General features: G+C 41.3%; 1 protein-coding gene across 3 annotated transcripts in view; it reads left to right on the top strand.

Annotated features, from left to right (window-relative positions):
* sorcs3a (sortilin related VPS10 domain containing receptor 3a) overlaps window positions 1-25,106 on the top strand; it is a 189,612-nt gene extending 164,506 nt beyond the window's left edge. For 2 of the 3 annotated variants that reach the window (XM_055023514.1, XM_055023516.1), the window contains exons 19-27: window positions 5,073-5,259; window positions 8,743-8,876; window positions 9,575-9,698; window positions 10,131-10,243; window positions 16,866-16,997; window positions 17,086-17,185; window positions 19,190-19,295; window positions 20,017-20,177; window positions 21,804-25,106. In XM_055023514.1, coding sequence (XP_054879489.1) covers window positions 5,073-5,259; window positions 8,743-8,876; window positions 9,575-9,698; window positions 10,131-10,243; window positions 16,866-16,997; window positions 17,086-17,185; window positions 19,190-19,295; window positions 20,017-20,177; window positions 21,804-21,862 — 1,116 coding nt within the window. In that variant the 3' untranslated portion in view covers window positions 21,863-25,106. The remainder of the gene's footprint in view (window positions 1-5,072; window positions 5,260-8,742; window positions 8,877-9,574; window positions 9,699-10,130; window positions 10,244-16,865; window positions 16,998-17,085; window positions 17,186-19,189; window positions 19,296-20,016; window positions 20,178-21,803) is intronic. The other variant, XM_055023515.1, reaches the window with a different exon arrangement.
* Window positions 25,107-25,754: the final 648 nt, after the last annotated feature.

Below are 25,754 nucleotides of genomic sequence, written 5' to 3'. Positions count from 1 at the left end.
TTTAATTTTGGTGGAACCTTGCAGCAGACGGAGCCGAGTCTGAGGCAGAGGTGTGTGACGGAGTCATGCATGCATCGTTCTGCTGGCAGAACCCGGAGGCGCACAGACTGGAGCTGCAGTAATGTCTGCTGGTTTCTCGGAGAGTTGCTGCTCTCTGCCATGAGCTCGGTCCGTTCCCTGCACATCGCCCACACCAAGCAGCAGCTCTGAGCCACGAGCAGAAATAACAGACCCCACCAGAGACCCTGTTAGCAAGTGAGAGACGCTGCGCTCAGTCAGGCTGCCCGGTCACCAGGAAACCGTTTCCACGCCTCTCACTCACTCAGCTGGTCTGAGCTGCAGGATTTGGGAGTGTTTTCTGCCACCGTTCTCCTGGGAGCGTGTTCAGGTTCTGGTTCTGTATCAGCAGGACGAGTTCAGAACTGATGCTGGTTGTCTTTCTGTAATAGAGACCTCTGGGAGGTGAACTGGGGAGGACGGGCAGATGGATCTTTGTGGCTTCAGACTTATTTGAGAAAATTCTCTTGATGAATTCAAAGTTTTAATTTATATTCATGAACCTGGAGATGGCTGTATTTCTTAGGGAAAGAAAATGGTTCTAAATATTTCATGAAAAGAAGACTCTTCAGTTCACTTAAAAATAGAATTAGGAAAAAAACTGAAACATATTTGGGGATTTAATAAGATCTGCACGTCTTCTGCTTTCTGTTTTGTTCCGAACCCTTTTATGCAACACAATATTTACATGCACAGATGGATTCCATCTGAATCCACTTGGCAGAAATGAGATGAGCTCATGCCTGATTCTCCATCGACCAAAGCTCAAACAAACTCATTCTGCATCCAACACAGGAGGACGGAGACACTCGCTCCGTTTCTCCCTCCGTTTCTCCCTCCGTTTAAATGTTTATGGCTCATCTTAGAGCACAATTAATTCCTCTATGAACCTTTTGGAGAAAAACTTCATAACCAAGCAGTTAAATGGGACTTTGGAAAACACTTCTGTTCTTTTTTCATCTAAATCATTCATTTTGTATTTGAATAAAAGATAAATAGGGGCATTTAATTTTGGATGATTATAAATAACAAAATTGTAATAGTTAAGGAAAGAAATTCAAGGTCTCAGTTCGGTCAAGATGCTTTATTTCTACTGAGATCATCTGATGCCATCTGACCAAATCCAACCAGCTGGAATGTCGTCCAGTTTCCTGTATTGAACCAGATAATAAATATGACAAATATAACAAATATATGACAGATAATAACAAATATGACAAATAATAACAAATATGACATCTCAACCACAGACCCAGACCACGTCCAGTACTTGCTTCATGTCTGACCAACATCTGGATCAAACAGCAAGACTTTTATATCAGACAGTCTTCAAAACCAGAGAGACCACATTAAAGACGAGACGATCTGACATGTTGGATGTCCCTGATGTCAGATCAGAGTGAACCGGGTCACACTTCACACACAGCAGGAAATTTTCTTACGATCATCTGAAGAGCATCCAGATAACTGGCCGTCCTTAAAGTTGTTGGAAAAAAATCTGCATTCACATCTTTCTGTTCATACCTTGGTAGAAATCGTCATGATCCTCTTCAGGGTGAATCAGGAACAATGTAACTGGACAGAATGACCAGATCAAACTGGACATTATCCCTTCATTAGTTGAAATTCTGCACAGTGTCGTGAAACAAACTGTAAGCCAGTCTCTTTAAAACGCAGCTTGTGTTGAATGTTTGCAAACCAGATCTTGATTGCTGAACATACAGCAACTTAAGTTGCTCTGAGCGATTCATCTTTAAAACAGCAGGTAGGAGAGATTATATGAGATTGTGACACTCATTTAGCTTCGACTGGATAAACATTTCTTTTGGTTCAAAGCTGCAATGAATCAGATTTGGCATCATGTCTGTTGGCAAATCGGAAACATGCGAAGCTTTGCCAGCTTTCTGCTTGAGTTGGAGTGCAGACACTGACGGCATGATTTGTGGTTTCTCTGTTTCAGAGACTGTATTTTCTCTAATAACTGCATTTTTTAAGTCAGCTAGTATCTTTTTCTCCTAAATGTACAGTTGGTGCAGCTGGTAGCCATGTTGTTTTGCTACCAGAAGAAACCAAGAAGAAAAACGTACTGGATTTCAAATCCTGGCCTGGGTTCTTTTAGCATGCAGCTTGAATGTGGCTTTCTCTAAGAGTCCAACAACGTTTCTGTTAGATCAAATGATCTCCATGTACGGTGCATGTCTGCAACGGCCTAGTCAAAGTCATGGCCTCAGATCGAAAAAGTGTGGTGGAACCTTTTGTCAAACGTCTGATAACATCACCAAACTGAAATGATGTTGCTGCTGCCTTGACTTCACTCTCTGCTTCGTGTTTCTGTCGCCTCATCCTGGCGTTGATTTATTTTTTAGCATAGCCACATTTGGGAGAAAATGTTCTGCAGTTGTTTTGCACATGATGTCATTTAGTGAAGTGAGATTTTGCCTCAGTGGGAAACCAGGAGGATTTTTTTCCACAGACGAACTCTGTGATTGAACATGACAGCCTCACCAGGCGACTGAAGGTTCCAGCTAAAATATTAACCACTGAGTTCATTTTCAGGATCTGTGAAATCTCAGCTTTGGATGACTCACCCCGACTTATTTTACCAGAAGGATATTTATTTTTTTATTAGAGGTACTTGGACTTGTTTAATTTTTATTCGTGTTAATGGACCGTCAGTTGAACCAGTGAGTCTAAAGATGTAAACAGCCTGAAAGCATTTGGGCTTTCAGGCTGTTTACATCACATTCAGGCTGCAAGGCCCGACCGGAACCAGGTGCTGCTGGAGCTGATCGCTAGCACCGTTCAGACTGAGTCACAGCAAAAGCTCATTTACTTTATGAAAAAAAATAAGCATCTGTGCACAACCACAAAATACCTTATTTTTCATATTTTCATAAAACAAAGTCTGTTAAATTAATATTTTATTTCAAAAACAGATTCATTTGTACTTTGTCTATTTCCTGAGCATTTGATGCTGAAATCAAATTCCTTGTAGATCGTTTGAGATGAGCTGAGAAATGTTTGTTGGTTTCTACCCAGTAAAGTTTTCTTTAACATCCTGTTTGAAAATGACGGAGCGTTTCCCCCTCCTGATCTGAGCCTCACCCAGCTGTGTGTATGAAACACATGAACCTATCCAGCATTTAATGATGGAAAATTAGAATATTCTTAAAAAACCCAGCTGCATCCATTTTTCTGTGTCTTGGCTAACCGCTGGCTTATTTTTGCAGTGACCTTTGCTGCAGAGATTCGTGTTATGAGGTCTGCCTGCAGCAGATATAAGCAGAACATTTGTTCTTTTGTTGTCACACATCACATTGACACCGTAGGTGCAGGTCTAACACCTTAACAAATGCTGGCCTCGTGTTTCCAAATCCTGTCAGCGCCCACTGCGCTGCTGTCACTGGGAACCAGCGGCCATGTTCCAGCCTCAAGGCTGCGCGCCGCCATGTGTTTGGATCCACGCAGCCCTTGGAGACTCGTGGAAACAAAGAGTGACATTTCAGGGAGCCGGGTCAGCGTCACTTTGATGCAGATGAGTGAATCCCAGGATGGCTCATATAGGCGCTAAACACAGGATGCGCCACAGATGCTGAACAGAGCTGACTGGCATCAGTGCCACCAAGCCAGGGTCTTGTTTGGGTGCCAGCTTTTTATGGTTCCCAACAATACAGTGTCAAACCCAGGAAGCTGAGCCGCTTCCTGTTCTGTTCATCCACTTAATAAAGTATCAGGTTCCAGAGGTTTGTTTTTGTGTTCTCCGGTGGATCTGCTCTTCTAATCGATACAAATGAAGAGTCCCAACAGCGTTAAGGTGGAGCTCTGACAGTCTGAGAGGTCAACTGGCTGCTGGGGTTCATCCTGCAGCAGGAGGCAAACACCAAAAACAGCTTGGGAAAATAAAATAATCCTTTCTTTCACACACAACACAACTTATCTACAAATCAGCTGCACAAGAAACAAAATGTATCATTTAACACATCAGTGGTTTGACGATATGAACAGGTGATAATATGAAGACATAGAGCCGTAATATTAATTTAAATATTGCAGAAAAATGTGCAGGTTTTGATCTTTTATGTATTCTTTGAGTAACAAAGGCTTGTTGCGTCGGTGGCCAGCATGATCAGTTACTCAGTACTTAACTTTTTGTAAAATACATTTTGGCCTGAAGCCGATTAGAGGACAACAAAAACATTAAGAACACAAATATCCTCGACGACCAATCAGCTGTGTGTTTATGGACGATTTTACATGTTGTAACATTAATGTAAAAAGTGTTTTGTTGTAAATAATCTTCAGTCTAACAGAAAGATTCTCCCGTTTTAATTTGACATCAGCGTTCCTAATGAAGCTGTAGCTCTGACATGTCTTCCTCCGTTTCATCATCTCTTGGATCTAAAGCTGCTTCAAACCAAAACGCCGTAGCCTGAAATCACTTCCTGTTCCTGTTGATGCAGAAATGCTCAGTTAGAGTTCAGTTCAGTTTTGTTTCTCCTTCGTTAGATGTTATGCTTCTGTTTGTTGGTATTTCTTGTAATGGTTGAAAGATCAAATTTGTTTCTGTGCAGAAACTCCCTGAAGATGACAAAACTGATTTTTTTTTTCACTTTCTCTGTGGCTGTTTGACTTTTCTAATGTTGGCCAAAACATAATGCATTGTGGATGATTTATGGTGAAATTTTAAAAGGCAATCAGCTAAGAGACAGAGACAATACGACGCTTTTAGAGGCTATATTTCTTAAACCCTTTCAAACATATTTGATGTTATTGTAATCTGGTGTTGACCCATTGTGTCTTTATGATGTGTTGTACCAGATAGGTGCCGCATTTTGAGCTCAGGTCTTCCCATCAGATTAAAGCAGCATCACTTTTGTTATGTTTTATGTGGATTTTTGAGTCCAAGCAGCTCAAATGAAGTCATGCACTCAGCGATACCTTTAAATCTGTCTTAAACTTCATGTTTCAGAACAGTTCTTTCAGAGGAAAACCATCTTTGCTCTGCTGTGTCTCAGGGAGACTCTTTGAGGACAAACATCCAGCTGGACTTTGGCGATGGCACAGCGGTCTCCTACTCCAACCTGAGCTGGACGGAGGAGGGCATCAAACACGTCTACAAGTCAGCGGGAATATTCCGGGTCACGGCGCTGGCAGAGAACACGCTGGGCTCCGACAGCACTACGTTGTACCTGCATGTCACATGTGAGTGTTCACAGAATACCGAGCGTACTTTACAACGACACGCTTCAAGAGAAGGAAGGGAAACTAAATCTGAAAAGTGCGGTGTGCATATGCATTTAGGCCTGCTTGAATGCAACACCTTACCACCATTACAGTATAGAAATTGTGGGCTCAGTATGATGTGCAGAGCCAGTCTTCCTCTACACAAAGCATCATGCATTATTTTAGTTTCCCCCAGAAACGAGAACCAAGTGGTGGAGGCCCTGGGGAAGCTCACCATCAACCCTCCATCAACCCTCCATCAACCCTCCATCAACCCTCCATCAATCCAACATCAACCCTCCATCAACCCTCCATCAACCCTCCATCAACCCTCCATCAACCCTCCATCAATCCAACATCAACCCTCCATCAATCCAACATCAACCCTCCATCAATCCAACATCAACCCTCCATCAACCCTCCATCAACCCTCCATCAACCCTCCATCAATCCAACATCAACCCTCCATCAACCCTCCATCAACCCTCCATCAACCCTCCATCAATCCAACATCAACCCTCCATCAACCCTCCATCAACCCTCCATCAACCCTCCATCAACCCTCCATCAACCCTCCATCAATCCAACATCAATGCAACATCAGCTATATATATTTTCTAACATAAGTCTCACTGTACACTCAACACTAACCTCTTTAAGAGTCTTTTTGCATATTTTTCATTGTTGAAAATTAGAATTTTGTTCTCGAGCAACTTAACAGGAAAAATAAAAGACAATATGATTTACGTTCTCACCTTTATTTAAATGCATGCATACTTTCCAGATTTTTGTCATCCTAATTTTGCACTTATTTTTTGGTCTTTTATATGAAATCACAAATGAATAACTCACAGATTCTCCACACATTTGACCTGCAGCTTCATCATCGTCTTTTCCTCATTATATTTCATGAGTCTTCTGTTTGCTAAAGTAACTGCAGATCAATAACACTGTTGATCCAAGCTGAATTTATTGAAGAATAAAGTTACAGAATGATACAGGCGGTTATGGAGGATGAATCAGCAGCTATTAACAAAAAAGGTCATAACAAACTTGCTTATAAGATGTTTTCGTGAGGCGGGAAGCAATCTGAGAGGGAGGCCTTCAAGGCCAGCACAGGTAATGACTTTTATCAGGATCCAGATCTAGAACAATAGCTAATTTAAAGCAGAAGCAGGTTTTCACACAGCAGCAAACAAAACAAATTACACAATTGTCATGCTTCGCAGCTCCACTCAGACTCAATGGAAAAAAGGATCATTTTAGCACTCAGAGGGAATTATACAAGCTGCTTTCAGTAAGTGTTAAATTGTCTCTTTGTCATGTTATTGTTTCCCTGATTCGTTCAATCCAGTCTGGTTTAACCTCTGCTGTCCTCGTGGGTCACTGCGCTCTGTATTAATACATTTCTGACAGCTGTAAATTCAGCTAGGTTTTGGTCTCACAAGCGGCTGTGATACCTTCAGGGAGAAATGCCAAAACCTGCAGCCGTTTCTCATCTCGACATATTGAATGCCAAATGACTTTTTCATCTTCTCCCATTTAAACGGAAGAGCAAACCCGAGCGTGAAGACACACCAAGCATCTCATAGTGGGGATAAAGATTAGTTCTGGCTAAAGAGGATGAGTGTGAGCCAGGCGAGCAGCCAGGCCACAGCGACACACAAACCGATGCGGTTAGCGGCCGACCGTGCAGGCAGCGTGTTGCATCTGTCCACAGCAGGAAAGTTCATCCGGAGATTAGTGGAAAGCAGCTGTGAGTTCTGGCGGCTCCCTCCGGTTCTGCTAGCAGGGAGGTTCGTGGCGTCACCCCAAAGATATCATGTCAAAAATACCTGATGATTATTTTATTTTGGCGCCAACAGAATCAACGTTGCCTGTGAATTAGTGGGGAGTTTCTGCTGTCACCATGTTATGCCTGCAGAGTTTTGACAAGCAGGAGCCGTGTTGTTCGACAGGTTTAATTTGAGACACCGGGGTGGATCGCTTCAACAGATTCACACTATTTTATGAAAATAAGCAGCAGTGCTGTCACAAAAACAGGACAAAACCATCTCTAAACAGTTTGTGTCCAAGATGTGTGGGATCTGCAGAGATAACCAGTAAAACATTTCAAAGTGGTTTGTAGCAGGTGAAATGATCGCTCTCCTGCTGCCTTGAAAATACAAACAAAATCAACAAGAAAATACTTTTACTTTCAACTTTTTGAAATCGATGAACATCAAGTTGATTTAACAACATCTGGTTCAGGGATGTCCAAAGCAAGTCATGGAGGGATGGATCCTGACCCTGCTGGTAGAAACAACATCCTCAGCATGTTGATGTTCTTCTTAGGCCTCTAATGAGCCACCATTTGATCCAGGTGCGTTAAAACAGAGACAGACGAAAACATGGAGGTCCTGGCCCTGCAGCAGGTCCTCCAGGACCCACTTTGGGCACTACTGCTCCAGTTGAACAAAGACGCATCCCCAGCACTGCGCCCCTCCCCCTTTCATCTCCTCTAGACTAGCAGCAGCAGCAGTTAGCAAACTTGGTGGAACTCTGTCTGCTGAGCTCATCATAGGAACGATTGCAAATGGGATGACGGAGGAGCATGTTATGATGACCCTGAAGGCAGAGTGTCTTTGTTTTAATTCATGTTTGAAAGACGCAGCATTTTTATTAGAACTGAAGGTGACAACGCTGATTATGCTATAAGAGAACTATGTATCTGGAAAATGTATAAAACAACCTTTTGACAAATATTAGCTCCTTTAATGAAAAGATCAAATAACTGCTGGGTTCAGCCTGTGAATCCAGGCCACGCTACAAATAAACTGTGCAGCATTGATCCGGATCCATTCGATCAGGTAAATTCTTCGTTACTGTTTGATGTAACAAGCAGAGTTTCTAGGAACCCTGAGAAGTCAGTTGACATAAAATAGGTTTCTGTCTAATCATGAAATCATGTAAAACATCCCAGAGACGTCTGCATCCAGTAAATAATCTAAAAGGTTAGACAGTCCATCCATCACTTTGTGTAAAAGCACCCTGAGTCCATCTGCGCATGACGTAAGGTTGATATAATTGCTCTCAAAATGTTTGCTTCCATCCATTTTCCTGACTTATTTATACTGCTCTCAGAATGGCGGCACAGGGCAGATCATATCCCACAATGCCTCTGACAAGACAAGGTAAAAACAACCCGGACAATCTGACGGCTTCCTCCAACACGTGCAGACTCACAGCCGCTTTCACACCTCTGGATTATTTATGGTTTCACCTCAGGTGCAGAACTTTGGGCTGAGAAATAAAAGCAGAAACGGCTACCTGTCAAATCAAAGCGCGGAGGATTTGAGGTGTTGAGTCTCCTGCAATAACCTCCACGGCGCGGCGTGTTTGGGGGCTGTGATCTCCACTCAGACGCTCTGAGTCTGAATGGGGAAGTTGCTCTCACCGCTGTCTGTCTGTTTCCTGCGCCAGGTCCGGTGGAGCACGTCCAGCTCCTTGCTCCCTTCGTGGTGATCAGAAACAAGGAGGTGAACATCACAGCGGTGGTCCTGCCCAGCCAATCACGCACTGTCACCTACTTCTGGTGGCTTGGCAACAACACAGAGGTAACTTCTCCATGGCGACACTCAGACACCGGCGGAGGCTGCATCAAAAAATTAATCCTCGAAAATGATGATGACAAAACAAACATTTTAATGTGTGCAATTTTAATACAAGTATGTTGAAACAGCTGTTTTCAAGATGTTCTTTAAGACTGAAGTTATGCTTCTTTTTAAAACATTCTCATTTTTTCATGTTAAATTTGGTTTTCAAATAAAAGCCTGCTGTCCATTTGTATTCAGCCTCTGCTACCCCTAAATAAAGTTGTTTATTATGTGAAGCTTAAAGCAGGCTTGGTTCTAAAGTGATGAACATTTTCCAAAGCTCTGATCAATCCAACATCTGAACCCGGAGAGAGGATGGAGTCACCCTTCTGCACAGTTTGTTAAACTTTGAGCATTTCTATGGCAAATAAAGGCAACATAGTTCCTGGATTGTGCCATAAAGTGGCACTTTGTGCCTGGAAAACACAGTTCCATTTCTAATCATTTTGTAATCATTTTCACAATTTTACACTCCCACAAAACGTCTGTTGCACCACTGCTTTATTTCTATCACTCTTAAAGCAACATAGCCGCTGCCTGAAGAGCTGCACAAAAATCAAAGAACAACAAAATGAGAACATTTGTGTTTGTAATGTGACATAATGGAAGATGTTGAGAGGCTGCAGGTTTATTCAGAGGTTTTGTCTTTGTCCTTGCAGCCGGTGATAACGTTGGATGGAAGTATCTCATACACCTTCAGGAGTGAGGGAATGCACAGCATCACAGTTCAGGTGGCGGCAGCTAACGCCATCCTGCAGGACACCAAGAGCATCGCGGTCAAAGGTCAGTTTCTGTCTGCAACTCCAGCCAAGAACAACTCTAAGAGCTTTTCTGTTTTTAGATGTTCTGCGCAGGTAAATTTAACAATGACTGTTTCCAAAGCGAAAGCTCACACATTAATGAAATCTGTCACATTTACAGTTGGAAATTTCAGAGTTTGTGTTTTAATTTCATTTGGATAGAAGGGAGTGTCTGTGAAATGCAGCGATTTATTAGCAGCAGACAGATTGGATTGAAACTGGAACATTTTCTAATTATCAGGAAGTTCATTCGCTCCAAAGGGAGGAGCAGTGGGGGGGGCTCTTTTTCTCATCAAGTGTTAAGTACCTGAAAACTCAACTTGAGCAGAATGGCATTTTGGCGCAGCTGTCTGAGAATAAAGGCCTCAGATGGCTGTGAACTAATGGCTGATTCTCCCACATCGTTCCTCCACAGAATTCTTCAAATCTCTGCTTTTATCTTTCTCCCCGAACTTGGACGAGTTCAACCCCGACATACCCGAGTGGAGGCAGGATGTGGGGAGAGTAATTAAGAAGGCTCTGCTACAAGTGAGTGATTTTCATCTTGACTTCCCTTCAGTCCGTCTCTGCCTCTGCGATCCGTCCTCTGTCTCGGCTTCCTATTTCACAATTATCTCCCAAACCTCCTTTCCTGCCCAACACTCAGCGAAGCGACGAGTGAACACCCTCGGGCCACCCTACGATTCATCATCAGACAGGTGTGAAGACGCCTCTGCTTTCCTTCTCTCCCTTGATGGCTTCATGATGACTCCAGTTCCTTAATTTCAAAATTCTCCAATGAAATTATTCCAGAACTTGGGGCACAAGGGGTTTTGGTGGAGAGCTAAGAGTAACGATTCCTGTCATTGACACACATATTGTGTGTGTGTGTGAGCTCGATTGTTGAAGAGCATCAAGTGTGTGTGTGTGTGTGTGTATGTGTGTGTGTAGGTGGCCTATCATTGTTAAGTGCCACTCATCTCCCTATTCACAGCTCATGAATAGCTGGATGTATTTGATGGTGGTGCTTGAAGGCATCTTAGCAGCAGATTGAGCTTTACAGCTGCAGTTGGAGGGAGGAGGCTCATAATGACAGCAGGAGATGCGAACCTGATACCCCCAAAAATCACATTCAACTTTTCATCCAGCTCCTTTAATTGGTTTCTGTGCATCCAGCTTGTAATTCATGCAGCAACCATTTCTACGTTCAAACAGAAGGTCTGGCTGCTCAAATCTGATTATTTTGTGTTTTGTGTGGTCATTCATGCTAGTGCTTAAATTCAGTCATTCAGTCTCTGTTTATGACGCCAAAGCGCTGCACATGTGCAGAAGATGACCACTGACGTAAACAGCAGCGCTCTGTTTATGGAAGCAATATGGACGCCGCTGTGAATCGATTTCATATTCAGCAATGAGAGTCGACAGTTTTGTCACAAAATCACTGCAGGACGAGGGAAGCCAATAAACAGAAAACAATAGCGATGGCGTTTGTGGAGCATTGTCTGGACGTCTGTCTGGATGTGCAGTCGGAACCAAGAGTGGTGGGATTGGGATTGAGATTGGGATTGGGATGTGATCCACTTCAGTGACAGAAGCTTCTTTCATCATTTCTGAATTCTGATTTTCAGCTGTTACACTTGTTTCACATCAAATTCAGATTAAATGAGACCTGATGCAGACATGAAGTCGAACCTAAAAACATTTCTCCTCATAGTCACAGAAGCACAATAATTTTGATGTCAGACCTGAAAAATGTTACATTAGCGTTATAGAAATGATATTTGACAATTAAATGAGTAAGTTTAAAGAGTTCTGGATTACCACTTAAAATAAATGTTTTAATTTTTTTTACTGAGAATGAATTGGAACATAAATAAGTACACAATGAAAACTGTGCATGCAGGAGTGAAGGTCTTGCAGAGATTCCTTCCCTGCACAATGAGCTCTGTCACATTCTATCATGTCAAGTCTCCGTCTTCCTGCACATTGCAGTTCCCACCTACACCAGACTACGTTCAGAGCACAAGCGTCGCTCTTGTGTTTGTCTTGTTGCAGGTATCTCATTATGCTGCAGAAACATGAATGAGAATTTGTTGTGTTTGATACAGACAGCATTATATTTACTCCACTGGGTTATTTTTGTCATTTCACAAACTGCATGCAGAGTTTTAGAGCAACTGTAAGATACAGTAACATATTTTTTTGGGCTTATGAAACAAAACAAAAAGTTTTTTGTAAAAAAGTCCACTTTAAATTTTCTTCAGCTCCTCTCCTGAAAATGTCCTGACTATTAAAATGCCCAAAATCAGGTGTAGAGAAATCCTACTCTCCATTCTCATACTTCCCTGTGGAGATGAGAAGCCTTTGGTGAAGCGATGCGTTCGGACTCATCAGGATGGACTGTGACTACGGTTGCTTTTTGTCACTGATTTATGGACAGAATTGAAGTGCAGCGAAGGCGTTGAGAGGATCCATTTTAATAGCCTCAGGATCGGGTCTCTGATGGGTTCTGTTGTCTTCAACTTTCATTTGATCAGTTTGCAGCCAAATGGGAAGCAGATAGCATGAGGGCTGATTCCTCCGAATCCAAGACGATTGTTTCTCTGGGTCGGGGAAGACGTCCTGCCACCAAGTGGAAGAGTTTCAGTTTCTCAGGGTTTGTTCATGAATGATGGAAAAACTGAGCAGGAGATTATCTGGTCAATTGCTGCAGGGTCCAAAGTACCAGTCTGTCGTAGAGAAGACAGAGCTGAGTCAAAAGGCAAAGATCTTGATTTACTGGTCGAACTGTTTTCCTACCCTGTAGGTACAAGCGGCTGAAATAAATTTCTTCTGCAGAGCGTCTGGGCTTTTCCTTAGACAAAAGGTTGATGAGACGCCTCTCTGCTGACCCAGAGAAAGATCCAGGACTCAAGTTATTGTGTCCCAATAACATGAATGAAAAGAAATTACAAATGGCAAAGAGTTAAAAAAGATTCCTGTGAATGTGTTTCAGACTGCAGGAATTTGGAGGTTATTAATAAATGTGCTGCAACTCACAATTTTTGGTTTTATGCCAGTTTTGAAATAAAACCTGTAAAAATAAACCAAAGAATATTTTGTCTGTTTTATGTTCATTTTTTTCTCACTTGTAGCGCATGCAGTACAAATAACCTCAGAGTCCATGTTGCAGTGAAATATTAGAAGGAAGCAGCAGGTGAAAATGGGTTTTATTAGATTACGCTGTTGGCTGAATCGTCGCTTTTGTTTGTTTTTTATCCTCTGACAATATCCTGTCACAGTTTGATATCAGCTCCTCTCTATCTGCTCACATCTGCTTATATGACGGCAGCTGACATCAAGTTCATTTCCAGGCAAACATATTGTCCAAGTGTTGACAGCAGGGTTTATTTTTCCTCTGTTCTGTTCTGGTTGAGCTCTCCTTGCCTGATGGCGCCACGGCACAGTAAACATCATCAAAACACGGAGAACAATGTAAAAAACCAAAAATTAAAGGCAGTTTCCATTAAACGGACACGTGGTTCAGATAAACGTCCCTGCTGAGGTCTTTAAAGTAGAGATTTTGCGCTCTTCACCTGGGCTCCTTTCAGTACCACTGCTGGTCCTGATCACATTTGAAGTCATAAAGATTTTCATTCCACTCTCCCTGTCTGCAGCTGCCTCCCTCACAATTTCCATCAACATTTCTCACAGCTCAGCCTCATGCCGTCTGCAATATTGGCACTCCCCCACATCTTCACTCCAAGGTTAATGCAGCCCATCAGTCTAGTGGAGCCTCTTACTGTTGCTGGCCCACAGGCCTGGAGGAACATCCAGCTGATGCAGGTTTATTAAAAAACTGATCCTATTTAATCCTAATGGCTAACACATTTATATATGTGTTCATTTCAAGAAATTTAAATTTCATTGAAAAGTTCATTTATTTCAGTAATTCAACTCATAGATTAAACTTTTACACACAGCAATATATTGTAAACTATTTTTTTTTATATTAATGAAATTCCAGAATTTGGTTTCCCAGAAAAAGTGGACATCAGACGCATAAAAAAATACTTCTAATGCAGACATGTTGGCTTTATTAAAACTGTGTGCATGTACAGAGAAAAGAGAGAAAAGACCGTTTCTTAACAAGAAGAAACCTGCAGCAGAACCAGAACCAGGTCCTGCATGTCTGACTGGGTGTTTGAGACGACGGACCAGAGAAACCAAAGTTCTGGTTCCGTGTTCAGGAACATGACAAAGTTAATGGCAGTAGTCGACGCTTTAGCAGCTTTATCTTGGAGAGAAAAACATTTGAACAGGAAAACTCTAAGCCGGTTTGGTGAACTTAAAGGATGAAAGAGGAAAGAGAGTTTGTCATGATTAAAGTTCAGCCAGCAGCTTTGACTAGGACAGAGGTGGATGATACTGGCATGAATTTCTGTGTTGCCCATGTTTATGATTCTGCAGGATCATCATGCAACAAACCCAAATGAAACAAAGACATTTGGGTTTGTTGCTTATTTGCAAATGCTGGTGACTTTCAGAGATGATGAACAGTGAACATTGGAGATGATCTAGAAGCTCTAAGGGACTTTGAACAATGGACTGACGTCTTCAGATTTATCATTTATTAGTATCGCATTTAAAAAAATGTCTTCTATTTAATATCCCGATTTATAAATGTTTTCTTATATAAAGCTTCAAACCTTGAGACTGTTGTGTTCTTACTTCAGTGAGTGACCTTGTCCTCCGTGTGGAACCCGTCTCGTCTTTTTCTCCTCCAATCTTTGTGTCCAGCACTAAATTTGCGGCGCATCAAAAAAGGGAGCACTCCAGATGAACCCACCATATGTTTAAACTAATGACTGATTGCACCAGTGTAAACATGGTTCAAGGGCATTGATTTTTTTTCAGGGGCCGTTGCCTCTTTTGTCATTGATTCACTTTATCACTCCCTTCACTACTCCTTTTCTCATTGCGAGACGTGCCTGTGGCCATCATTTGTCCAATACTTTGGTGCTCCAATAGTGATTTCTGGGCCTGGTAATTGATGTACTTTGACTGTATGGGCGCTATCGTCGCCCCGGCCACAGAAACCACATCAAAACATGGCAGGCTGTAAAATGAAGAATGATTGCCACACAGGTTGTCTCTCCCATTGACTCTGTAAACTTGTTAAATGCTAAGCGCTTCATGAAATGCTGCTCTGGAAACCAGTACAGAAAACATTTACTCTTGATTCTCAACCTTTCGCCTCAGTCCAGAACTATAATGTTTGTCTAAATAGAGGAATGAATGGAATCTAAAACATGTAATTCAAACCTGAAAGTTCTCTTTCAAACATTAAATATAAAATATATCTTTAAAAATATAAAAAACTGTGCAAACTAAAGTGTCACGTTTATGTCTAGTTACTAATTAAAACTCTGTGAATTATTATCAAGAATTGTCTTTAATGTTCCATAAACCCGTATGTGTGGGATGGAGTCATAGGCTGTTTCTATTGGAAACATAATCAATATTTATCCTGTTGACAAACATTCTGAGAAGAAAAACAACTTGAATGTATTGCAGCTCAGATTCTCTCTGCTGAACGTCATTTAAATCATCATCATGTCCATTCTAGAAATACAATAAAACATTCAAGGTTCCTGGAGGGTCTGTAGAAAGATTTAGTTTGCTAAGCTTTGCTTTTATTTAGAAAAAAACATGCAGTGAGAGAGGAAATGTGAAAAGCTCTTTGTGGAGTTTGTAACACCAGAAAACAACCAGTTCAAAACCAGCACAACATTAAAACCATCTCATAATGGTTGTGTGATATGTAGACATAGGAATGATGAACAAAATCACATTTTGGGTCTGGATGCTGATTAGTATGTTTAAGTTATGATCAGAGTTTCAATCCATATACCCTGAGGTTTTCCTCTGAATATTCTGGTCTCACCACGTTTTAAGGAGGTAAACCAACCAGTACCATTAATGAGAAGCATTATGCTGCCAATGGCCAACAACAAATCCAGCCATTCGGCATGAAGTCAGCCTTTAAAGAACAGGTCTGTGTCAGAACCTCGGGTAATTCCAGCATGGTGCCCTGATCGGATGGGAAAGTCCAGTTTTAAAGCTGTGGACTGTTGGTTCTGTTAGAACCAGCAGAGTGAGGCCTGCTGAGATCCTGCAGCTGAGATCCTGCAGCTGAGATCCTGCAGCTGAGATTCTGCAGCTGAGATCCTGCAGCTGAGATCCTGCAGCTGAGATCCTGCAGCTGAGATCCTGCAGCTGAGGCCGAGCCAAACTTCATCTGGCCTCCAGAATAACTCAGTATTAATATTTAGAGCTTCAGAAATAATCCTTTAACATCTTAATTAGAGGATTGTCTTCAATGCTGCCACACAATTTAAAGAAACGTTGAAATGTATGTTTTTATTATCATTGCTTTTAATAGTCTCTGTTTCCAGATCTAAATCAGATCAAATATTGAAATATTTGTAAAGTAGTTTTCCCAAAATGTCACTGAAATCTCTGCCTGTCCTGTTGCCCTGGACAACATGGTGGATATTCTCGTCTCTGGAGTCGAACTCGTCATCACAGCTCTTCTGCTTTTTGCTGCTTTATTTTGGGATAAACAATCTGATTGATTTGGGGAATGTGACGGTTTGATTCTTCTTATAGCGAGTCAAATTGGATGCTTGTGTTGGACTGAGAGTGAATGTGACTGAAATGAATTCGACGTCATCAGACTTGAATGTGATGTTTTCTGTTTCTGTGTAAAAGCACCCAGTTAAATTTAGTTTATTGGACTGAAAGATGAAAATGTTCACATTCTTCTTATGAAACATAAGCTTGTTTGAAATGCTGTGAAACATTTCAGTCACACTGAAATGTTTCAGTGTTCCTAAAAGGGAAGAAATTGAGTATCATAATTTATTTAAACTGTTTAACTGTTTCAATGTCTGTTGTTAGCCACCAGTAAGTAAATTGTTCTTCTCATTAAAGTTAGAAACTTTGTCAGCAGGCAGAAACCAGAGCAGGTTTTCCACTGAGCCTCTCGTCCTTCACGTTTCATGAAATTTGCCTGATTGACTCGTTGTTGTCTATTATGGGTTCGTTTATCTGCCGACCTTTTCACCTCTTTGTCATGAGCTGCATTATTTGTGTAGGCTATGTAATGAAATATTTCTACATCCACCAGGTGTCGGACTTCCCAGAGGATCAGCTCTTGGTCGCCGTTTTTCCAGGCGTCCCAACGGCTGCAGAACTCTTTCTGTTACCCAACAAGAACCAATCAGAGGGGAGGAAAAAGAGCGAGGAGGAGCTGGAGAAGGTTGGCATCACCTGGCCGTTCAGAAATGAATGGAAACAGTCAGATTTAGGCTTCAGCATGTAAATGTCTTCTGTTTGCTCCCCAACAGGCGTCCAGCGTCATCGTGAGCGCACTGAACCAAAACCTGGTGGAGTTTGAGCTGAAGCCTGGCGTCAGAGTCATCGTCTACAACACGCAGCTAACGCTCGGTGAGGAGGAAGGTTTCTCTCCCTGCTTCCTATCCCGTCATTAAGTTGTCAGCAGTAATGTTATCCTCTGACAGCCGTTAATTCATTTTAGCAATTTCTGTTGTGGGAGTGTGGAGAAAAGCGAATGGTAATAACCGTGTTTTGACAACAAGAAATTTTTCTTTGGTCTGCCAATTAAAATTCCTTCCAGTCGGCTTCCATCGGAAAGGCGCGGGAACACAGGGGAGTGTGGGAGGAGCCGGGTTTTAAGTGGAGCTCCTTGAGACGAGGGATCTTTTATGCCTCCCATCAAAAGCTGAACATCTGTTCCATTTCTTATACAGCCATCCAACCACAAAATGAGTGTTACACTGAGTATAATTATGTTGATTATTTAGTCCTTGAGAAGGAACAGTGTACAATTTGAGGGCAGAGATGGAATTGAGAAGTTGTTAACTGCTTGAAAGGAGAAAACTGGTTGACAGTTTTGACCCTTCAGTGCAATCTGTGAGATTCATGGAGACAAAGAGACTTTAAACGGCACAGCTGGACTAGAAAGCTCTACGTTTTATCGAGCTAAAGCTTCTCTGAGCCTCCTGTCCCTTTCTACTAGACAAACACACATTGTATTCTTTCCCTGGCTGGTTTTATTAGCCACACTATTTCTGACTCTGGAGCTCAAAGTGCACAGCTTTAGCAGTCAGATACTCCTGCAGTGTGCTGCAACTCTAATGACATTGGTGCTGTACCCAGCTGGATCCTTCTTTATATTTCACCTCCCAAGAAAAGGTCTGAAAAGCCTTCAAGCGGCGCGACAAAGGTCGCCACCACCAGCACTTCCATCTCCGAGTCGCGGGTCTCAGGAGAACCTGGCAGCCGTGGAAATGGCGTTATTTCCCCGTGAATGACAGAGGAGGCAAACATTCCTGCAGACATGGAAACAATGAGAGGAATTTAATGAGGGTGCTTTGTGAGATAAACTATGCACAGTGATATTAATATTCTAAAGTGCAAATGGGTTCCTGTATGAAATAACTGTGCATGAAAGCATTTCAAATCCAGCTGAAAAGTGTGAATTTCCTGCTGTTGTCACCTGCTCAGAAACAATTTCATGCTGCTACACCTTCAGATGTTCCAGATATTAAAATAAATCCCAGCGACTTAATGGCTTATTGCCATGCAAATTAGCTGAGGACACATGGGAAGAGAGAATGTTTTTAAGGAAAACCTCTCATCCAATTAAGCTACATCATTTAAGGAGCAGTAAACAGAGAAGAAGAAATGCTTCTGTGTTTTCTATAAAGCACCGCCACCTTCCTTGCTGGGCACTGTATTTTATTCCACTTAGTTGTTGTTTATACCAAAAAGTCATTCTCCATATAAATTGTGATGGAAACTTTATGTTTGCATGGTGAATTTTGAGATAAGCCCAAAAAGTCGTTAAATTCAAAGCACAAGCAGAGCAATATGTCTCCTTCCCACCAACAAGGTTTATTCTGCTTTCATCAAACTCCAGCCTGTTTGTGCAGAAAGTCCGGTCCATTTGGGTCGGTGTGAAAGCTTCATCCAGTTCTGATGCCGACCTAAAAATCTCCATCTCAGCTGAAGTCTGGAGTCTTTATGCATGTGAACATCAAGCGAAATAATTGTTTGCAGTTTGACTTCACGTTGTATCTTCTGTAATCCACAGTTAAAGTTAAATACAGAAAAGTTCCCAAATCTTTTAAACTCATCCTGAACTCTGCATACGGTGCTTAAAGGTGCTAACATGAAACTTACTCTGCTCCCACTGAAATGAGAATCCCAGTATAACTATTACACATATTTTTTATTATTTTCTTCTGTGTTTGGATCTTTTCCTTAAAACCATTTTCATTGTTATTATTGTTGTTATTTTAGTCTCGGCGTCGTGACCAGATTTAGGTGTTAGATTTCTGATATCGGGTTTTGCACCTGCTGATACGAGTGTGAAGTGAGATGAAGATGACTCCTCTTCCTCAGCTGCGTCCCTGTGTGTGTCCACAGCGCCGCTGGTGGACTCCAGTCCCAGACACAGCAGCTCGGCGATGCTCATGCTCCTCTCTGTGGTGTTCCTGGGCCTCGCCGTCTTCCTCATCTACAAGTTTAAGAGGTTCTGGACTTTCTGATTACATCCACCTGCTGCAGACGCAGCAGCATCACAGCCAGCTCTTTTACTGTGTTCTCCATTATTGATGACAGGAGATTAACACGGCCTGTACCAATCAGCTGAAGTCAGATTTGATGCTTTGAATCTGAAAATGTCAGTCAAACGCTTTCTTTACTTTTTAATGGCTGCGGTGCATCAGGCGTGCAATCAGCCATAAAATAGCAGAAAAAATAACTCTTAAGTGGTTTGATATGCAGAGTTTGCTTTTATTTGCTGAATAAATTATTTCTTCCTCAAAGTGATTATTTTGAAAACTCAGTGGGAATATGAAAACACTGGAATACTCTGTCATTAATTATGGATTTGTCATTTCTCTTGTCACTCAGAGAAAATATTTTTTTAGGGAATCATGCAGTCGACAAACCAGAGCAATTAATAACTGGAATGAAGAGTAATTAGAAATAAATTGGATAGAGTTTGAACAAAAATATATGAGATGTAAATTATGCAGAGTTCCAATGTTACTGTTATTTCCACATAAATAAATTACAGAAATGTAATTACGTTGAAGATGATTTTAACCTTGGAATGCAAATATTTGCTTTAGCAGACAAAGTTGCTCTCTTTGAAATGAGCTTCTGCATAAACAGATGATTGGATGTCACAGTAATCACTTCTTATGCAACAGAAACGACTGACTGAGTCTTCCCTTTCCAATCCGTAGAAAAATACCTTGGATCAACATTTACGCCGAGGTGAACCAGGAGAAGGAGCAGGAGATGATCGGCTCGGTCGGTCAGGGCGACAACACGCCCAAAATCACTCTGAGCGAATTCACAGCATCCAAAGAGCTCATGGAGAAGGAGCTGGATGCCCGGGTCAAGAGTAAGTCAAAGTCAAACGATGGGAGCAATCACTGTTTTGTCTGGAGAAACTGCTTCCAGCTGTCAGTCTGCAGGCTGCATGTGATTCAGCTCAGTCATCACAGACATGGAGCCATTTCCTCTTCTCAGAGAAAACGAAGCTAAACAGGCTGAAAAAATAAGCATGGAGTTTAATGTGAAGCCTTGCTAGAAACGGATATGAATGATCTGGTGTTTAGGGAAATTGAAGTAAGTAACATTAGTTATCTGTAAGTAACATTAGTTATCTCTGAGTTACATTAGTTATCTCTGAGTTACATTAGTCATCTGTAAGTAACATTAGTTATCTCTTCTTTAGTGGGTAGCAGACACTGGTGGGCACTGCTAGCTAATAAGTTAGTTTTGCTAAACCTAAATCTCTGGTCGCAAATATTAGCTCCACTGATGCTAAAGCTAACATGATATTTAGTGGTATTTTTAAAAGTCATTTAACTATAAATGTTTCTGGCTAAACTCCAGAACCTGTAAGTTATTTTGGGGAAAAAAGGAAAACGTTTAACTACTAGATTCATTCTTAACAGTCGACAAACAAAACTACAACACCGATGTTGAACTTTGTTCAACTGAAGGTTTACAAAAAAGACAAGTAAATTAGTAATTTATCAGGAAAAAGTACATTTGGGAGAAACTGAGCTTAAAACTTTCCAAGTCAGCAAAGGGTCTAAAGAGAAACGGACTCTACTGCTGGCGCATTAAAGGAATTTTACTTCCCAGTTGAAGCTCAAAGCAGGAAAATTTGGGGATTTGAGGAAGTTTGCTGGACGACTGGATCAGAGCAAAATGCAGCTCTGGTCAGGTTTTCTTGGACTGGATGGTCAATAAATGAGTGAAGAAGATCATACTGGTTCAGATGGGAAGAGGTCAGAATTCACAATTCATCCCTAAGGAGCTGCACAGCTGGAGACCAGTCTGTGACCCGTCGTCTCACAGAAGAACCATCGATGGGTCCATCATCAGAACTGGACCACAGGGTGATGGAGGAAGGTGGCCTAGTCCAAGTCCGTGTCTGTCTGCATCTGCTTTACTTTAGCATTTCTTTTAGGGTTGTCAGAGACATTTTGTTACGTTTCACAGTTTTGCAGATTATATTCAGATTTTGCATGGCTGAATGCAAAAGGACAAATCATGAAATAATTTATTGAATGTTTGTTATAAATCAGTTTAAATGTCTTTTCTCTCAGTCGGATCTGAAACGACCTGATAAGGGGCATCAGACAGTTTCACTGGGCTTCTGGAGTCATAAATCAAAACGCTCTTCATAATAAATCCTTGATGTTGTTTTTGTTTCATGTTCCTTAACTAATCTGTTGAGTTGTCAAAATATTAGATTCACAGCCTGCTTTTGTAAACACTACTCTTTGTTTTCTTTAGTTATCAACAAAAGACTGGAAAAATGTACAATGAAGTGTGTGATTATTTGAGAACTTTTTCTATAATTATTATAGTCAGTGGGCATTTTGTTGTTCCAGCCACAGATCTTTGTGATTAGCAATTAATTACGATGTCAAAATAATCCTCTGTTCTGGAAAGTCACACTATTGAACTGTCTGCGGTTCTTCATCTGATTAATTGTGTGTTTTCTGCCCAGGAGGAGTCGGAAACGCCTGCGAGAGCACAAGGGAGATCCCAAACTGTACCAGCGTGTAGAAGCTGGAGTTTGTGTGCAGAGCGAGTGTCACGGTGTCCGGGGTTCTTCTCCATTTCTGTTTTGTAATTCTAAACACAACTGATGTTAATAGTTTTTCTAAAAGGCCTCATTTATACAGACTTGCATGGATGTCTCGTTGGGCAACATCCAATGCAGCGATGCGATCTCTGCAGCGAGACTTTTGGGTTTCCGTGGATGTAAACGCTCCATTCATCTGCTGAGGGAATTATCTTCTGTGGATAAGTTCTGTACGTTTCCTGAGATGTTTGCTTTGAAAATCATTTCTGCCTAAATGTAGACTATATTGTCAGTCTTCAATGAAACAGGGAATATTACTGAAATGTATAGTATTATCTTTTATTCTGTTACATGTAAATATCCTTTCTACATGCTGGTGTTCTCATGGCGCCGGACGGCATCAGATCTGACGGCGGTTTGTTTTTGAAGGTGTTTGAAACGTCAGACTGACGGAGAAACATTTTGCTTTGCTGACGTCCTTGACTTGTGCATGTTCCCACTGAGGACACGGTTTCTGTTTTGTAGATAAGCAAGTGTTGTAAATAGTTCTTTTCTAAACATTGGTGGAAGCCCAGTCGGATCGGGCCCGGTTCTGTTCTGCTTTCGTCGTCTTCGGTTGCTGTTGAAACGGGTCGATCTGCTGATGTTCAGCTGCGTTAACAGATTTACTCTGCAAACAAAACGAGACGGATCAACATGAGGGGGATCGTGTATGATATATTTATATTTTCAGTAGAAATATACTCGAGATAACCAGACATTTAACTAGATGAGTGTCTTTGAACCAAACATTAATAGCTACTGGCATCATTGCATCACATTTTGCCTCTGAATGTCCTGATTTGTGGAGACTGGATCTGCAGTTCACAGTATTTTAGAGCAACTTTGGAAAAAACTCTGACGTTTTCATAATGTGCAGAAAATATTTTGTTCTAACTCAAAAAATGATGGTTGATGAAAGTCATTACCCAGACTATCAAACATTTCTATTGTGCCAATTTAACAGATGGACAATAATAATGTGTTTTGATGAAGCTTCATGATCTGCATGGGAGGAAAAACTGAAGGTGTCAAATCAGCAATGAAGAGAAAATGTTGAGATTAAAGTTTCTATATAAAGATTAAAGTTCATCTAATAAACTAAAACTAACAATGCTTTATGTAAATGAGCTCATAAAATATAATCAGGATTTAATAACTAATAAATTCTCTCTATTCTGCTCAGTTGTTCTGTTTATTTAGCTGTTATTTGTAAAGCAATAAAATCCAGCCTCCCTTAAACCCTCTCTGGTACCAAACCCTCTCTGGTACCAAACCCTCTCTGGTACCAAACCCTCTCTGGTACCAAACCCTCTCTGGTACCAAACCCTCTCTGGTACCAAACCCTCTCTGGTACCAAACCCTGTCTGGTACCAAACCCTCTCTGGTACCAAACCCTCTCTGGTACCAAACCCTGTCTGGTACCAAACCCTGTCTGGTACCAAACCCTCTCTGGTACCAAACCCTCTCTGGTACCAAACCCTCTCTGGTACCGGGGATCCACTGAACCTCAGCTCCCAGTTTTCTGTTTTTTTAAGGTGTGTTTAGGGCACCTTCAGAAAAACAGTGTTTTTGTGACACGTCCAGCTGTGTTTTAGTGGAAGGTCAGAAGAATGAAATGGTTTTAGAACCAGAACAGATCAAATCATTTGTATTTTCTTTTTGCTGAACTCCACCAGGTTTCCTTCAATGACAGGAGAGCAGAGCAGTCGATGTATTAATGCAGCTGAATCCTGCTAGTATGATTTGAAATAAGGCAGAGTTGCACTGTGACTGTAATGAGAGAACGCTGGACAGCTAAGCCCAAGATCCCAGCATGCACTGCTTCCCCACCAGCTCATGTAAACATCTAGAGAAGAAGAGAGTACTCAGCAGCAGAGATATAGAGGCTGTCAGCATTAACCAAACAGGACTGATGCTTGTTCCTGCATACAGAACAAAGATCATTTCCAGCTTTATTGTATTCACAGAGCTGAGGCTTGTTTGGATACTTTTTATTGCAGCTTTCATCAAATGAGATGAGGAGAAAAGAAACTTTGGGAATCAGGAAGTAAAGTTAGTGTTGATGCTGGTGTAAAATGCTGCAGGGAAGAGCCACATGTGCAAAAGTCCCGGGATGCTTCATGATGCCAACGTGTTGAACTGCAGCGTTTACAGTTAATGAAGTTTTGTAAACGCAGTGTGTGTTCGGCTGCATGACGCCTGCAGCATTAAATAAACTTGCAGTCTTATTGTTGAGGAATCCAGGAAACTCTGGATGTGCAGGAAAACCTGGAAACTCGGATTCTTGGAAAAGTCTGAATTTTTCAGATGTGGGATCAACAAACAGTTGGTGAAGATGAAGTGGTCCGAGATTTTGAACAAGTCATTTTTCATTTGGAAACGGACCCATAAGTTGTTGCACCAGTGGCTTCTCCTTCTTACCCATTGCTTTTCTCTCAAGGCCAGTAAATATGTCAAAGATTTTTGGATAAAAACTTTATTAAAAATAGTTTTCCATTCAAATTGGTGGAAATAAAACAACATCCTTAAGGATTTAGAAGCAAATGAACCAATGAATGTTTTCAGTTCCAGATTTTGTTTGGAAAACAGAAAAACTCCATTAAAACTGATTATAAAGGAGAAAAATATAAAGTGCCAAAAATGTATCTTAAGTAGTTTAAAACTCAACCAATGATCAGTTCAGCTGTGAACAATAATGCAGTTAATGCACGGTTGTGTGAGTCCTTTAAATATGAAAGGAAAACATTTGATCAGCTCAGGCATCATTTTTCTTTCTGTTCTGCTGTGAAGCCGGATCTGCAGCGTGAGGGAATGGAAATAAATCTGCTCTAAGGGTCTGAGCTTCGCTTTTGAGTTTGAACAGAATAGTACATTAAAAATGTCACCAGTGAAAATATCTCAACTTTTATCACTGGAAGTTTCCCCCAACAACCCAAAAGGCTCTTTATGCCGTGAACAGCGGATCCCCAGACGAGGCAAATGTTACCTTCAGCGATTTGTTGCAATTGTGTTTTTTTTTTCCAGGAGGCGAAAGCATTGTAATGTTCTTCAGTGCACAAAAAAAGCTATGATGCATGCATCATTAGTAAAGTCCTGTTCCATCCTTATTTTAATATTTCTACAGTAAGGAAACTGTCATTTTGAAATTGTTTGAAATAAATGTATTTTTGTACATCAGCTCCATCCTTTGGTGTGGTCTCTGTTCTGTGTTGAAAGGACGACATTGTTGAGGTGAAACCCGTTTCCCGGCGGACCGAGTGGAACAGAACCAGTACAAGGAGAAAAGCAACATCCACTAATTATAGATAAAAACACGATGCACAGAGTCAAAGATTCACACAGCTTTAAGAAAATGGATCATCTTTCTGCATCACAGAACCAAAGCTAAAAATACAGACAATGTTGAAGTGTTTGATAGTTTGGCTGGTTCTATTTTCATTTGTGAAAAGGTTCTGTTGAGTTCAGGCGAAGTCGCCGCAGCTTTTTATCAAAATGACTGGACGGCCTTAATGACAGATATCATCTCGATTTCAAACCTGCAGGAATCATCAAAGCAGAATCATCATTTAAACCATCAGAATGACTAAAAGAAGTTATTTTTGGAAGGAAAAATCAACCTTAATGGCATTAAAATGAAGCTACTTTATTCATGGCAGCTCATTTATTTAAAAACAGCCTAGTAAACCTAAAATAACAGAAAAGAATCTGCAAAGCTGTCATTTTATTTTCTGTTGTCTCCTTCACCTAAACTTTAGTTGTCTTTATTTCCTGCAGCTCATTAGCTGCTGAATTGCCACAGCCTGAGTATAGATGCACCGTCGGGTTTCTTTG

The sequence above is a fragment of the Poeciliopsis prolifica genome, unplaced genomic scaffold, assembly GCF_027474105.1.
Source record: "Poeciliopsis prolifica strain line A6 unplaced genomic scaffold, Auburn_PproV2 SCAFFOLD102, whole genome shotgun sequence".
Lineage (NCBI taxonomy): Eukaryota > Metazoa > Chordata > Actinopteri > Cyprinodontiformes > Poeciliidae > Poeciliopsis > Poeciliopsis prolifica.
This window is presented reverse-complemented; position numbering and strand designations above follow the sequence as displayed.